The sequence below is a fragment of the Lucilia sericata genome, unplaced genomic scaffold (genome assembly GCF_015586225.1).
Source record: "Lucilia sericata isolate MDLA Ls3-8-SP2 unplaced genomic scaffold, ASM1558622v1 Contig000143F_arrow, whole genome shotgun sequence".
Taxonomy (NCBI): Eukaryota; Metazoa; Arthropoda; class Insecta; order Diptera; family Calliphoridae; genus Lucilia; species Lucilia sericata.
This window is the reverse complement of record NW_023994175.1, coordinates 88311-105405: the sequence shown is the minus strand read 5'-3', so window position 1 is coordinate 105405 and position 17095 is coordinate 88311. Positions and strand designations below refer to the sequence as shown.

General features: G+C 29.7%; 5 protein-coding genes across 5 annotated transcripts; 4 read left to right on the top strand and 1 right to left on the bottom strand.

Moving 5' to 3' along the window:
• The first annotated feature begins 1014 nt into the window (after positions 1–1014).
• Positions 1015–2011, top strand: LOC119601110. Its single transcript, XM_037951860.1, has one exon. It carries the CDS (start codon positions 1080–1082, stop codon positions 1968–1970), a length of 891 nt encoding a protein of 296 aa, XP_037807788.1. The 5' UTR covers positions 1015–1079; the 3' UTR covers positions 1971–2011.
• A 3139-nt stretch (positions 2012–5150) lies between these two features.
• On the top strand, positions 5151–5961 carry LOC119601107 (fibrous sheath CABYR-binding protein-like). The gene has a single exon (XM_037951855.1). The coding sequence runs from the start codon at positions 5274–5276 to the stop codon at positions 5784–5786; it is 513 nt and encodes a 170-aa protein (XP_037807783.1). The 5' UTR covers positions 5151–5273; the 3' UTR covers positions 5787–5961.
• A 2472-nt stretch (positions 5962–8433) lies between these two features.
• On the bottom strand, positions 8434–9748 carry LOC119601129. Its single transcript, XM_037951890.1, has one exon. The coding sequence runs from the start codon at positions 9630–9632 to the stop codon at positions 8652–8654; it is 981 nt and encodes a 326-aa protein (XP_037807818.1). The 5' UTR covers positions 9633–9748; the 3' UTR covers positions 8434–8651.
• A 2815-nt stretch (positions 9749–12563) lies between these two features.
• Positions 12564–13396, top strand: LOC119601130. The gene has a single exon (XM_037951891.1). The coding sequence runs from the start codon at positions 12667–12669 to the stop codon at positions 13174–13176; it is 510 nt and encodes a 169-aa protein (XP_037807819.1). The 5' UTR covers positions 12564–12666; the 3' UTR covers positions 13177–13396.
• A 1278-nt stretch (positions 13397–14674) lies between these two features.
• LOC119601128 lies at positions 14675–15630 on the top strand. The gene has a single exon (XM_037951889.1). It carries the CDS (start codon positions 14795–14797, stop codon positions 15449–15451), a length of 657 nt encoding a protein of 218 aa, XP_037807817.1. The 5' UTR covers positions 14675–14794; the 3' UTR covers positions 15452–15630.
• The last annotated feature ends 1465 nt before the right edge of the window (positions 15631–17095 follow it).

The following is a 17095-nucleotide window of genomic DNA, read 5'->3' as shown; positions in this document are numbered from 1 at the left end:
ATATGGAATAAATAATTATATGAATTTTTGTCAATTCTAAAAATAATATTAAAAGAGAAGAAAATCGGAAAGATGACAAAAAAAAACAATTCACACAACATTTTCAGTTGGCAACATGTTTGAACGTGCATAGCATAACATATGAATCATATTAAATAAATAAACTAATATTCGTATAATCATACTTACATACAAACACACATATTAAAAATAGTCGCTTGTATGTACGTATCTATAAATGTATGTAAACGTGCGTTTTATAAGGTGACCGATGGTGAGAAAAAAAGCCAGCAACGATAACATCAAACTTAATTTAGCTGCAGTAGATTTAAAAGAGTAAAAGCATTGATTTTTTTCAGATAAAATTTTCGACTCTTTTCCCGATTAGTAATCCAGTAAATTTCGTCATGACATAAAACTATGAAATTAAATTATCTTCAAATTTCAAAATCCTAAACAATCTAAAGATATAGTATGCGGAAAATAAAATTTAAATTGATCTATATAAATTTAACTCCAACTATTACAAATGTTGCATCAAGCAAGGCAAACTATATACAATTTGTAGTAGAAACAAAAACATCACTTAATCATTTCATTAATTTAGAGATCTGCAACAAAGGTTCAATTTTTATATTGAATACGTGTAATGAACTTAAGTGCGTTGAATTGTTTTGTGGGTTTTGGTTGATTTTTGTGTTGTTATTTATTGTCGATGACCATAATTTAATTAAATTTAATTAATAAATAAAAGTAAAATGATTCACTTTACTTACATAAATACATTTCCGACTTCCGTGTATACTGGCGCACTGGAAAATATTTGTATCAACCAGGTAAATAAACAGACAATTTTGGTCATATTCAGGGTCAGTAAATAATAAACTACATATTGGCAAGAAGCCATCGAACGGATAGAACATTCTGAAAAGTACAAATGATTGTATGTTTGTGTTTTGTTTTATTTAAATTTTACTATATATAATAATGATAGTGTTGAAAGTTTAGTTTAGTTTTCAAAATCTCTTTACAAAATTAACTACTGTTAAAAAAAAATATATACAACAATAAAAAACACAATGTTCAAAACAACTTTTGTGATCCTTGCGGTGTGTGGAATTGTCACACAAGCTGCTGTAATTAGAACATCGGATAAGGACACTAATATGTTGGAAACAACTACTGTTTCAATAGATGATATGTCTACTACTATGGAACCAGAGTTGACAACCATTAAAGAAGATGATCTTACTACCACAACAACGGAGAGTTTTGGTGCTCTTAGTAGGGATGAGGAAGCCACCATATTACTTGTGGATCAAACTTTATTAGATCCAGCGCCGGCTGAATTAATTAAAACAGAAGCAGAGACGGTTCAAATTGAAAAATCTGGCAAACTTCTGTTATTAAGCACTCAAAAAATTGCAGAAAAAACCAAACAACCCGAAGAAAATCTGGAGGAATCTGAAGAAGAAAATGAAACGGTAGAAAATGTTTCACAAAGCGCCATAGAGACTACCACCGTGGACTCGCTAAATGAAGAGACTACAACGCTATTAAACATGGAAGAAGAACAAACAACTCAAAGTGATTTGCAAACAAAAGATGATGTAAAGTCCGAACAAAAAACAAGTACCGAAAGTGTTACAGAGGACTTGCCAGCTATGGAAAAAATAACCAAATTATATCCAATCAATGACACCCTCTATGCAGACAACAGCAAAACAACTGAACAGAGTTCCACAATAGTTGTAGACGATCAGCCAAAAGAAACATTAAACTCAAATCTTGGTTCCGTTGTCTTAGAAGAAACAGAAGCCGATTATGTTCTAGTGGAGTCAGAGGTCTTGGAAGGTTCATACACCGATGTTGATAGCGAATTACATCTGCAGCCGATTGTTCAATCGGTAGAAATCGTACCTTCTAGTTTGGATGACACCTTACTAATTAACTATGTACAAAGTTGGTAATTCTGATCTAAAGTAGAGTAATGCGCTTTTTTCTCTAAAAAGATTTTTCGTTTTATTTTTGTTAAAACTTTTCAACAGTATTTTAATTTTTAGCTCTTAGGTAACGAATATTTAATAACATTATTATTAGATGTATAAAAATTATTAATAAAAACGAATACAATAATATAAAAATTTTAAAATTTTCGATTTCTTAATGATTTATGTTAGATCGATTTTAAAAGATAACGATAATAAAAAATGTTTACAAATAATAATTCATTTTCATGGGTTAACTAAATGCAGTTGTATGCACCTATATAATTATTTACAAGGACTTGCACACAACTGGAAGCTAGGTAATATAGTAACAAAAAGATGTCAAGGTTCATTACATGTGCAAATCTACAAAAGTGCTGAAAATATTGGCAATGTGGCGAAAATGTGTTAACACTTTTTCAACAGCCCCATTAATTGAAAGAAACTATAGGACGAAAACATTCTCAAATTGTGCATGGGGTCATATTCAGATGGCAAATGATAACTCAAACGTGGATATCGTATGTGTATATTTTGTGAAGGTATCTGTGTGTTTACAAGAATTCACACAAACACTTTTGGAAAGTAATGTTAAAGGAAGAAATGGGTTTATATTCAGTGATACTTAGCGTTCATCATTTAACATTTTTAAAACTTGTGGCTAGTGTTTCGTTCGTTTAAACCAAAAACAATCTTTAATATTTTCTTTTGTTGTCATTTCATTGGTATCACTTGCAGAATCACACTGCAGTTCGGTTAAGTCATAGTGCAAAAGTCGCAAGGTTTTCTATAAGTCATATTGTCAGAAAAGTCAACAACAGAAGCTGTTGACTTTGATGTGCGAGTTGGAGTAAATAAAAACCGTTATTTTTTCACACAATCAACACTTCCATCTGTTTTAATATAAACTGAAAAATTATTGTACTCAGCACAGTGAAATAAATTTAAAGTTAAATTTCAATTAAATAAATTCTATTTAATAATAGATCCTCAATTTTTTATTGCAAGAAACTTTCGAACTTGATTATTATTATTGTTGTAGTTCCAGCATAGTGATTAAAATTGTTTATTTTTTTATAAATATGCAGACACACCAGCACGGTACGAATTGGATGGATCTCATATTCCTAGGACTACTTTCAGACTGCAATATTCAAGGAAGAATTAATAACCACCTTTTACGTATTCACTGATAGATTTTTGAACTGATCAAAATGTCTTTTATTATTATTTGTATTTACAAATCGGTTTAAAATTAAGTGCAGAATTTGAATCTCTGAAGATCTTAACAGTTGAGAAAAGATTTACGCAAAAATTTAAGTTTTTCTTAATTTAAAATTTTAAAAATAAAAATCAAATAAATATTATTAAACACATAAATACATAAGACAATTAGAGAGTCCTCGTTTGTATGGAGGCTTTCAAAATTGAACTACAGTTTTGTTTTTTTGGGGCCACCCAAATGTACATATACATATAAATATAAAGTCGCATAATACATAGTAATGTATAAAAGAATGCATATCATTGGCAAGCATCCAATTATCATTGTTATTATGTCTCTGAGGAGTATAAATTTGTTTAGCTTTAGCATGACAATGCAATTTCATTCCAGTTTTGTGTAGCTGCTGCTGTTGTTGCAGTAGTTTTGTTGTTGTATTTTTAAAGCAACAACTTTTTATTCCACAACAAAAAAACATAAAAATAAATTTTTGTACACAAAACACCCTCAATACTTCATCTCTTTTATACATACTTTATGTCTACATTCACATACAAGTACATATTTATATGTATTTATAACAAAAGGATCATAACTCAAAAAAATGCGTTGTTTCTTATTGCATAAACAATATTAATCGAAATGGATGGATTCTAATATAGAGCAATGTTCAACTGATATAAAGATAAAAGATTTTATTTACTTTATGAAAACATTAATTCATTAAAAAAAACCTAAATTTTGAGTTACGACCATTTGCAAAAGATCGTTAGAAATGTGTGTGAGTTTTACATCAAAAAGATTTATCTTTACTGTGATTTCTTATTGTTACTGTATTGAAATAAAATAGAAGAAAATGAAGAATAAGAAAACAAAATGAAACCAAGATGTTTTTGATAAATGTATACAATAATTTAACAGGACTTTACTACAATAAATGAAGAAGAAGAAGAATTTGTTTTAAGGATAAACTATTAGACCACATGAATAAATGTTTACGAAGAAACCAACGAATGAATAAATATGCACATATTTGCACACATTTACATATAAATAAAAAAAAAAACATTTTAAACACAATAATAATGCAATAACTAAAACAACAATACAAACAAAATATTTGGAATTTTTTTAGATTCAATTTATGTTCATTTGGTTTTCTATTACATGCAAGTACACACATACATACATACATATGTATGTATGTACATTTACATGGACATTCTACAGATTCAAAATATATAATAATTTCTTATTATTATTGTTTTTCTATTATTAGGAAATTTTAATAAATATAAGGAAAATTTAAATGAAAAGATCTAATAACTTACGCAACAATCAACATTATCGTATAATATTGAAGATTAATAATTATGATACTCAATTTTGGGGAGGTACATTGACATGTGTTTTATATTTTAAATCGTTTGTACATTGAAAATCACCCATACATACATATTTACATTTGTATGTATAGAAACATAATTATATCTGATTTTGAATAATTCAAACATTTCCATTTTTTAATTATTAATTTTTTTATGAGAATTCATTCATTTTCATTTAAACCCTTAGCAATTTTGTTGTTATAGACATAAATGGTCAAACAAGCATATAAACAAATATGTTTTTTGAATTATGAATAAGTTCATATCAATTAAACGTTTATAATTTAGGCATGTGTTCAATGAACGTGCGCTGAAGCCATAAAATAGTTTAAAATTTTATGAATTTTCTCGTTTAACGAAAACACCATAAAGTTTAGGCCTCCGATTTTAAATACATACAAACAGCCTGATAAACCCAAGCTTTAAAAAAATCTCAAATATGCCAAACATGTCTCTTTGTTAAAAAAGAAAAGAACAACAAATTCGAAATAAGCAAATAACAACAAAAATTAGCTATAGACATTCCTAGATATTCTAAGTTAAGTTAAGAAACATTTTTTTGTATAAATAGTTGCTTACAATAGTTAAACAGTATCAGTTGTCTATTCAACAATACAAATTAAACAATAATTAACTTTTTGTTAAATAACGAAATAAAAAAATCAATTTTTTAACATGGCTAAATTCGTGCAAATCCTTTTCGTCGCTTTGTTGGCTGTAGCTTTGTGCTCCGCTGAAGCTCCCCGTTCCCGCACATCCCGCTTCCAAGCTAGACGCAACCGTTTCTTGGCTCGTCAAGAAGCTGCTGAACCAGCTGCCGTTACTCCTTATCCCACTGCTGATGAATTGAAACCTGAAGTACCTTTTGATGAAGCTGTTGCCGCCGAAGAACAACCCAACCAACCCGATGAAGTCTATGGTCCACCAGAAGAAGAAGCTCCCGTTGAAACTGATGATGTTGCTGCCGCTGAAGAAGAACAAGCTGTTGCCGAAGAAGAGGTTGCTGTTGCCGAAGAAGAAGCTGTTGCCGAAGAAGAAGCTGCTCCCGCCCGTTTAACTGCTCGTCGCACCTCATCTGCCCGCAGAAGTTCAGTCCGTCCCGCTAAATTGCGCAAAGCCGCTCCTGCCCGTCTCCAACTCCAACCCCAATTTGTGCCCCAACCTCTCTTCTACTATGTTGCTCAATAAGTTGTTCAACAATTGTGATTTAATATACAATCTTGTATATTAACTAATTATCTTTAATGCTTTTAACTTTTGTAATAAATTTTAGACATGTTAAAAAATATCGACCACAAAACCACTAACACTTAAATAGAAAAATGATAATAATAAAAAAAACAATAAAAAAATTATATAAATATGTTTTATTTTTTATTTAAAATGAAAATACTTAAGCATGAAAGGACTTTCCTTTCTTGGCATGTTAAAAAATATATATCTGACTCCTATATCCAAAAAATGAGAAACTTTTTATTAGACAAATTACATTGTTCTACAATAGATATTGTTAATCCTTGTATGTATGTATGTAAGTTTGTATTTACTGCAACTAAATTGAAATAAATAAGTCTCCAATGAAAACAAAATTACAACATTATTAGCTTCACTATTTATATACAAACATATATACATACATTTATACAGATTCTTATTCACATTGTTAAACCCAGCATGCACTTGTAAGTTAAATTTATCATTCATGTCCTACATTGGAAATTAAACTTTATTATATTTAAAAATTTTTTTAAATGTTTTCCGATTAAATTATATAACTTATAACTCTTCACCCTATTTGGGCGATCATTAATTATTTTGTTGTTCAAACGAATGTAAATTTCTATAATGTTTCGCAATTGATGGCTGGGTATTCATTATTAATCCTATACATAAACATGTATGTATGTATGTGTATATATACACATAACTAATACATATACCGTATGTTTATCTTTAGAGCCATTTATAAGAGCAACAGGTGTATGGCAAGATTTTACTTGTCCAACTCCCAACCAACATTTTCTATGAAAATCTCCAACCATTTACATAAAATGTGCAACAATTTTTTATCAAATAAATTCTATTAAATTACACAGGCCAATAAATTTTTAATCCAGTGACCAAAGTAACGTTTTCTAAAGGATTGATCCATCAGATCACTTTTTTGAGATATCGTGTCCTAAAAACTGAAAAAACTCCATTTTTGGACATATTTGAAACCCTATAAAAGCGGACATCTATTTATGAAATTCGTTGTGGCCTCCGGTAGGTTTGTGTTCTAGACCGGAGGTGGAAGTGTCGATTCCCACCTGAGGCATTGGTAAAGGAGCGCAAAACAGACCCGATAAAGGCCTAAGTGTAATTCTTCGGATTTGATGTATATAGTACCCCCCTTTGAAACTAAATAACTATGAATTTCGTTATGTCTTCTGAAAGTATAATCTGACTAGTCGTCAGTGCGACTTAAGAATTTCTGAAATTTTTTGAGATTTATGATTGTTTCAAAGTTATACATTGTTCTCTGTGTTTCAACTTTTTAAAATTTTGTCTATGTTATCTGAAGAACGAGCCATTACAGGACCTAACCCTACAATAGTTATCATGTAGGGTATCAAATGGTCAAGTATACTGGACTATACTTTCTTAGGATTATATTATATAAAATATATTTTCAATTTATCAAATAAATTTAGGAAAGGTTCATTGCCTATTTGAAATCAAACATGTGCGTGTGCTGGGTAAGTCGTGATGTATGTATGTACAGATACACTATAGTAAGTACTTTTGTATGTATATATATGATACTTTGGAAGGGAAATTAAAGATGTAAAGCACGTACAGCCGGCATGACTATGATGTGACGGTCGCATGTATTAATTTCTATATTTTATATAAGATTAATATAGCAAAGACATAATATAATGACAGAATCAGCTACATATCTTAATTTATAGTTGAAATGTTTAAAAAAAAAGTTAATTTTCATTTAATTGGTCTAATATCACCCACCATCACAATAAAATTTAAATTTTAGCTTTTAACACTAAAAAAGACTTGTAATAAAAAAATCATATAAATGAAACTGTTAATCATTTAATCGTCAAATCAATTTGTTTATTTAAACAAAATATTTTTGTTGTAAGATGTACGTACATCTGTACATATATACTTCAAGTTGAAAACGTATTTTAATTTTATAAAACCTTTTCTGAAAGCTGCGATTTTTTAGTTAAAAATTTTAAAACATAATTATATAACTATGTCTATTGGGTAATTCCATAATTATATTTTATTTTATTTATATAAAGTAATTTACTTTTTTGTAGTTATTTTTATACAAGAACAAAAATATACTTTAGTTGCCAAAGTCCAAAACACAACAGAAATTGAAAACAATAATACAAAAAAAAAAAAAAAAAAAAAATTACCAAAATATTCCTTTCATGCCAAAATAGAAAAAATAAAAAGCCCCCAAAAACAAACACGAAAAACGAAATAATTTGTATGCAACACGTTATTTGTTTTTTTTTCTGTTTTTTTGATGTTATTTTCGAATACAAATGACTTCCTACTTCCGTTCTAATGGTGGATCTTATACACACACACATAAACACAGATTGCTTTGGTTTGATTGTCAATAAATACATGCATACAGTTACAGACACATATACATATGTGATATATGTTCCTACATACATATGTATGGGTTTATCTGTCTGAATTTGAATTGAGATACAAATAGTAGATGTGTATATTTTAAAATTCGCTGTTAGTATTAGTGTTATACTGACCTAGAAAACTGAAATTAAAACGACAAATATGTATGTTAATTTCGAAAAAATACAATTTTTTATTCAAACAAAGTTTGTTGTTTTTTTTTTCTGAATATAAAATATAGCATGTATATTGTGTTACATTTTGCATGAACTTATTAAAAATATAAAAAAAGTGTAAAAAATATAAACTTAACAGAAGAAATTTAAGTGAAATACTGAAAAATGTTAGATTTAAAACCTTTTTTAAGGAAAATTCTATAAAAATGTCTTAAATGTTTCACCATGATGTTGGTATGGGAGCACTGTAGACAAGAGGTCTGGTAAGCAGAAGAGGATGCACCGAAAAACGTACTGGTATTACGACAGCTCGTTGTTGTTGAGATCTTTGTTGAGTTTGGATGTTAACATTAATGGACTCCGAGTCCGGATCTTCTTTTTCGCCGTCTATGGGCTTTGGAGCCAATGGATTAGTACTGGAACCACACACCGGATGGTTGCTATTATCATGTTGAGGTTTTGCATCCTCTTTCTTTTCGGCTTCTAATTGTAATTGTTCTGATGGTAAGAGAAAAGCTTTAGATGGCCTATAGCCAGCTGCTGGATAAGGTGCTTTAACCTCAGTTTCAGCCGGCAATTCAGTAGTATCTTCGTTGGGCAATTCTGTCAAATTTTCTTCCTCTTTCAGTTGCTGCTCGCTTTTCAACGAAAAGTCCGTGGGCAACAAGAAAGGTATTCTAGGCTGAAAACCAGCTGGAGGGTAAGGAGCCTTGGGTGCTTCAGTTTCTGCCAGTACATCATCTCCACTCTCTACTTTTTCACTATCATCTTCATTTAAGTTATCTTCAGCTATACTGTTAATAGTAGTTGTCTCGTCTTCATATCCTAGCGTCGTTGTGGCGAAATCGATAGTCTCGGTCGTTGATGCAAATACCGATTCATCTGTAACTTGTGCCTCAATATCACTTTGTGCATTTCTCGCGGCTTGCTCGTTTGGCAAAGGAAATGCTCTTGATGGTCTGAAGCCACTTGCAGGATATGGTGCCAGTTTAATTTCTCGCACTGTTGCTTCAATTTCACTGTCATCATCTACAGTTTGATTATCAGTAACATTAGTGCTGTTCTGATTCTGCACACTGTCTTCTATCACTTCTGTATTATAACGGCTGTAGCGAATTTGTCGTGCATTTGCCAAACAAATGAACGAAATTAACACCAACAGCCAGAGACACTTTACATTACATTTTTTAATCACAATCATTTTTACGATTTCTTGCAAACAAAGTAAACAATTTGTAAGATCCTGATTGAAAAGTACACTTATAGACGGCACTGTCAGTTGTTGTTGATTTATTAATCAAAAAATTGAAACAGACTAATTTTATTTCACCCAAAACTCATTAGTTTTATAGAAATTTTCATTAAAATATCGAAGTACAATTAAAAAAATATTATAAATGTTTTGTTTTCTGTTTCACTTCGTTCTATTCTAAATGCTCATTTGAATATTCCACAATGAAACTGAAAGTCTGAGTTATGAATGGCGTCTTTTCCAAATTTGGCATAAATCCAATATTACGTGTATCATTAGTGTCATTACTCAGTTTTATAATGTTTAAACTGGGTTTAAGGTATATGAAATTTATCGTTGTGTATGTTACCCACAATATATTTACATATACATATATTAATGTGTGTGTATGCGTTAAGTTTTGTTTGAAAAACTTTAAAAACTAAAAGAAAAAAGAAAGTTTTCCATGCCTATTTCTAATGTGGAAATAAAAAACATTTTCGCATGAATATAATAAAGTCGAAAACAAAAAGGTAGGGTATGTAAAATTCGTTAAATGAATGCCTATTTTCATACAATTATTAAATTATTACTTGATATTGTCTGTCCATACACATATTTATTAATAATTCTGAACATTAGTTTTGTTTTTATGAATGTTTTACAAATATAGGAGGCAGCAGAAAGGCAATCATCATATTATTTAATGTTCGAGAATTTTATATGTATGTGTGTTAAAATGTATGAATTTATTCGAATCGGTTGTAGGAGTTTGTATCGGGTGTGTGTGTGTATGTCTGCGTGTAAATTTTATTCAATTTGGTTTTGAGGTTTTGTTCTTGTTGTTGTCATTATTATCGTACAATACAACTTGTATTTGATTTTAGGTTTGAGTTTGTATCTGCGTTTATTGTTAGTGTTAGTGTTGATATGCGTATGTCGTACGTGTCTTGTTAGTTAAATACACATATTAGGGTATTCAAACCATCAAATATATTAATGTTGTAAAATTTAAAATAACTAATAAAACTATTAATCTGTTTCATTTAAACAATTTTATTTCAAAACAAATAAAATTTATTGTAATTTGTATATAAAAAATATTGAAGTCTTAACTTCTATATTTGAGTAATTTTTTTTTTAATTTATAATTGAATACCCTAATACCTTTATAAACATACATAAAGTCATTTCCATTTCATTCTATGTGTTTGTTACAATTTTGTTATTAAACGCATAAGTATGTGGTAAAATGAAATTGCTTCTGTGATTATTCGTTAGTTTGTTTGTTTGTTTACGGCTTTGACTGTGTGCCATTTGCTGATATCTACTGCACGTAGGGTGTTACGAGTTGACTAGTTATTAATGTATAATTTAATATCATATTATAAATGTAAAAACCATTTAAGTGCTAATGATTTTCTCTTACCATATTATAAACATTATTTTATATTATAGATATAAAAGAAAGAAATGAAATAAATCCCAGATGAATTGTAACAATTTTTACAGTTAAAGGAACACCCTTATATATAGATATGTATATGTAATATTTTTGTTGATTATGCATACAAAGTGTATTTAATTTATAAGGTGTTTTATTCAAACTAATCATTAGGATTTAACATTTATTTTGATAATAAAACTTAGCATGACATCCCCCCCATGACCTTGAGAAAAATGCACCTTTGTAATTATTTTTATAATAGAACATATCTACTATTAAAAACTAATATTTTTAATTGTATAATGAAATGCATGTAGCAGCATTATATGCTGATTTGTTTAACAAAAATAAATAATGAAAAGAAAAACATCTATTAAAGCATTATTTAAAAGGTTCATTAATTTTCCATGATTTTAATAAAAATTCTATGGCATTTTTGTATCCATAAATTAAAGATCATTTTGTTAATTGTCAATGGACAAATTAGACAATAATATAAACAAATCAATACACATTTATGCAATTCGCAAATAAAGAAAGATGTACTCTAATAAAAAACAAGTTTTCCCGCTCCACAAATATTTAAAATTTTGATTTTTTTTTAAAGATTGCAAATTTTAGTTTTTTATAAGTTTTTGTTCAAGTGTACATACATACATATGCACATGTTATTTTCCAAATTCCCTCATAGTTTATTCCATTTATTTAGACTTTCAAACTCACAAAAACCAAAATTGAAATTGTTCCAAACTATGAAATAGTAAACTTACACATATATGAATGAATATGTATGCATGTAAGTGTGCTTGTGTATATACATATTATAAAAGCCATACAACCATATGTATCACACTAGACATAAGTACTAGTGTATATGTTACACTAAATTGTTTTCTCATTATATTCTACTCGATGCAGACACTTTGCCTGAATTAGCATCTCCCCGTTGCAAAATATTGCTTTTTGGCAAAAAGGAACCATCACTATGATTTCCGGTGAGTTTGAAATTTGTCTACTATTTGTTTATGGCATTAATTGCTAATTGAAATTGTTTGATTTTTTTTTCTATTTTGTACTGCATTTTGGATATTTGTCGTGTTTATTAATGTAGACTGGCTAGAGTTTAGTAGCCAGTGAGTGTGTGTGTGTGTTTTTGGAATGTGTTTTATGGGTAAGTAAGTGGAGTATGTATATAGTAAATAATTGCATATGCTATATGAATGTTCAATAAATGTGCGTGTGTGTATTTTTTTGCATTCTATTCGATTTGTATGGGATTTTTGTCACGTTAGCCCATAAAATCAGCATAACTTTAATTGTCACCAATGAATGAATGAGAATTTGCTTGGTTTTTACCGTAAATGTCCATGATAACCAATCAAGGCAATAGCGGCCACAAATAAGGATCTTAATAAGCTCAACGACGCTTAGAAGTTTCGACGAGTATAAATGAGACGGCGAAACTGAGAACAGGTATCAGTTGCTCCAGGCTTAGCCAAAGCTACACACACATAATCTAAAAATTAACCAGCTTTAAGAAGTTTGTTTTAATCGAAAATGGCCAAATTCCAATTTGCTCTTGTTTTACTTTTGGTGGTCTTGGCTGTATTCAGCTGTGAAGCCCAAAGACAAAGAGTTCGCCCAGGTCGTTTACAACGCAATCGTCAATTGGCGCGCCAAGAAGTCGAAGAACCTATTACACCCTATCCTTCAGCCGATGAATTGAAACCAGAAATTCCATTTGAAGAAGCTGCTCCTGTTCCTGTCGATGAATCCGCCGTTGTGGAAGAGGAAGAAGTATTCCCTGCTGATGAAGCTTCCGAAGGTGCTGCCAACGAACCCATTCCCGATGAGGTTTATGGACCTCCTGAAGAATCCGTTCTCTACAACACTCCCGATGAAGTTTATGGCCCACCAGAAATCGAAGCCAATCAATTACCTGCTGAAGTCACTTTGGCCCGTCAAAGACAACGTCAAGCTCGTTTAGTTCAAGCTCGTCGTAAGGCTGCCTACCGTCAAGCCCGTTTAGCTAAATTGCGTGCTGCCAAACCAAAACGTTCTGCTTAAATTGCTGGTTAATTAGAAAATGTCTCTACTTCCCCCACATTTCTTCAGGAGAAGTTTAGAAGATTTTCGAAATTATTTAAAAACAAATCCCCAAATTAATTCGACACTACTGCTGCCTATTGCTACTACAACGCCCGCTTATTCTATTCACTAGAAATTTTTTCGATATGAAATTAGATATTAATTTAAACGAATTTTATTAAAATAAAATGAGCTTTTTAAAAAAACATCACTAGTATTATTTAAATTATTGTGGTCTTACTGCTGATAAAGTTAAAGGTCAGTACGCTTTATCTATATAAATAAACATTTATCAAATTTTCTTACAAAATTTGTTCTATAAACCTTTGATAAATGTTTATGAAAGAGACCACAAATCTGAATTCTTATCAAACAACTTTTTTTAAATAGTGCATGCAAACTATTGACCACCGATGTTTGTATATTATATACTGTGAGTATGTATATTTATGATTAAAAAGATTTAAAAGTTACAGAATTAATTTTTTTTGGAAGCATCTTGATGTACTCATAGGATTTTTTCAAAAATTATCTACGTCATCGTTTATGGTTATTTTAATATTAATCATCATTATTTACATTTTCATCATTTCAAATCAAAGGAGTGCGCGTTGCCTTTTGTTTTTGGAAAAAGCACGATCATACGCCGCTTGCTTTTGCTTAATTAAAACGTTAAATATTCATACGTATGTACGTTTGTATGAAATACTATGAAATATACTTATGTATATTTTTATATTTTTACTTTGCTTATTAATTTCGTGTTTTTTTTTTCAATGTACTCTTTCGTTTTGCTCGCGTCTCGATGTTGACGTAGTTGTTGGTTTTGTTGCTTGGGAATATCCCAAAACCGCAATGAAATAAAACCCAAACCAGATACTTAGACATTTGAATTATTCTCTTAATATTTTTTACTATGAAATACATATGATGGTGAACAGGGATGCCAAGTCGCATTTGAAACACTGTGATCTCATATCATTAGACAAATTAGATTAGTTTCCAAACTATAATTTATTACATTTAGGTCAAAGAATTTCCTATATTTTTGTGGACTGATATTTATATTAAATATTATATTTTTCTTAATTTTTTTATGTTATTCATCTATTAGAAATAAACTATTAGTGTCATTTATAAATAAGATCTATGGCCATTGTCTGTCTACCTTAAGTAGGGTATTCACAAAAAAACAAGAGATAAACAAAACAATCAATGTAAAAATAAAACAAAAACGAGGGCTACCAGTCTATTTGTCTGTCTGACCGTTTGTTTGAGACGTATGTACATATGTATTTGCAAGTTGTGCTGTGATCTGAAAGATGAGTAAGTAACAAATTTTGCAGGCTTAAAATTATATTAATAAGCAGAAAGAGATGAGAGTTTTCAATGAATAAAAAAGAAACAATATTTTACGAGATTTGTATTTATAAATAAACGAAGTGTTGAGCTCATTTTAGTTTACTTCAAGACGTGAAAGTATCAATTATATAAAATCCAGAGCTACAAAAAAAAAAAAAAAAAAACGCATAAATTCAGTTTTCATTAATTGTATACAGCGCGAATATTTTTTTTAATATAAACGAGTTTTGATTTTATGATCATTTTTTTTTTACCAAACTTAAAAACAAAAATATTATTTATTAAAGTAATTGTGTTTAATTTTAACATGGCTAAAATTATAAAAAATCACCAAATCGGTATTGTGGTAATTGCGCTATTAGTCATGCCCTCTAGCTGGGCCCAAAGGCCTTCATTTGCTGGCAGTCGCCCTACAAATGGTTTAAATCAAAAAGATAAATATCATTCAACCACACCCACGAATACAGACATACAAAATCGTTTTGGTAGTGGAGATGTTCCAGCCGTCCCCAGTCAAATACCATTTGGACAAACACAAAAGCCTCCAGTAGGTTATCCAGTAGTATTTCCAGAATCTGTATATACGGCTTTAGTTAAACCATCAAACAACAATATTGGTCCATCTGTCGTATTTGAGGATCGATTCGGTGATGACAATACCAATACTATATCACCATCATCTTCATCAAATCCTTCGTCATCTGCAACTCAACGACCAGGTGTACCTTTAGATGCCCATGGTGATCAATTATTGATCGATCAGTTAAATCGGATTCCCATCGATAAGCGGCCATTTTGGTTTATTAATTATCAAGCGATAGAAGCACAGCGCAATGGCACTACCAACAATTTCGCTGGTGCTCAAAGCTCTAGAGGTTCCTTTTTCGGTTAAAAAGCCCCTAACAGACACTAATTAACATAGTTTTAAGTCTACTTTAAGTAAATATTGTTAAATACTCAAGTGAATTTATATATTTTTAATATAAATATAAAAAATACCATGTTAAAATCTATTAATTGGTTTTACTGATTATTCAAAAATATAATTTTTACAGTTTCAAAAAAAAAAAACCCTAACCTTTGATTAATTTCTTATCATTTCTTCAAAAATACCCCACACATACACACACATTCATCTGCTTAAATTAAATAAAATAAAAGCACTGTCATAGAGTAGAACAGTACTACAGTTATTACATATATAATTTTCTTATAAATTAGCAAGATAACAGACCTTTTAGTCTCTAGAAATTGGAATAAAAGTATTTCGTTTGAAAAAAGAAACAGGTCCATATGCCATCAGAGATGTCCAATATTACATTTTTATGCGCATAATTACAAATTTCATAACTAAATGTTTTAATGTTTTGTTGAACCACCTATAGTGTGGATTGAAAACTTTCCATTTTAAAAGGTTTTCTGCTTCTCTTGTAAAATTTATAAAATTTTAGATAAAGCTTTTTGCATTTAAGCGACTGTATATTTATACGAAAGTGTTTTCCAATTAAAAATATTCATATATAAATTGGATTGGTGATCTGCATTTAAGACGAGTTTTTTGTTTTCTCTTAATCAATCCCAGCAAAAATTTATATTGAAAAGTAATACAATACACAATAGCATTTTAAGTCATTAATTTAAGTTGACAATGGTATTAGAGGTAAGTACTTTCCATGATCCTTTACAAATAGGGAGTTAGGTAAGTACTTTCTACAATCGCCTGCAAATATGGAGTTAAGTAAGTAGTCAAGTCTTTAGAGGGGGAAATAACTGAAGAAAAATATAATATGTAAATACTTATATATACACATACATACATATGTTTTTCATTTATAACATTCGTAAGTTTATTTGATCACACATGAAGTCTGTAAGAATAAACAAGGTTGAACAGTATTTAACTAGAACGCAATTGACGAGAATGCGTGTGAATGTTTGCAAATACCTGTAAGATAATAACAACACCAATTCAGTGTTCAGTGTGACTTAAATTATTTAAAAATTATTTATTTTACTATTTGTATATGGGACTACTAACCAGATTTTACAGAACCTCAAAGCCAGGTGAAAAGTGATGAAATAAATAAATACATGCATACATACATATCGTCACCTAAAATGCAAATAGCCCTATTTAACATTTTTTCAGCACGATTTAATTTTATTAAATAAAAAAATTGTTTAATAGTGAAACCTATCATTTGTTATGATAGTTGACAATAAAAATGGTTGAATTGAACTTTTTACTTTTAATAATAAAATGTTTTTGTAGATTGGGCCTTTTGTGTGAGGCCAATTTTGAGGACATTTGTTTTGATACAGCACACTAGAATCAACAATAAAATCGATTTTGAAATTTCGGTTAGCCGTTTCAGTTTCAGCCGACGATATGTAAGTATAAAACATGAAAGTTATACGTATACTGCATTAATGGAATGTTTAACAGCGGACAATAGAAACTAATTATGAAATGTTTAACAAAATATTAATTTGTAGAATATTTTGCACTATATCCTACATCATTATAATGTTGATG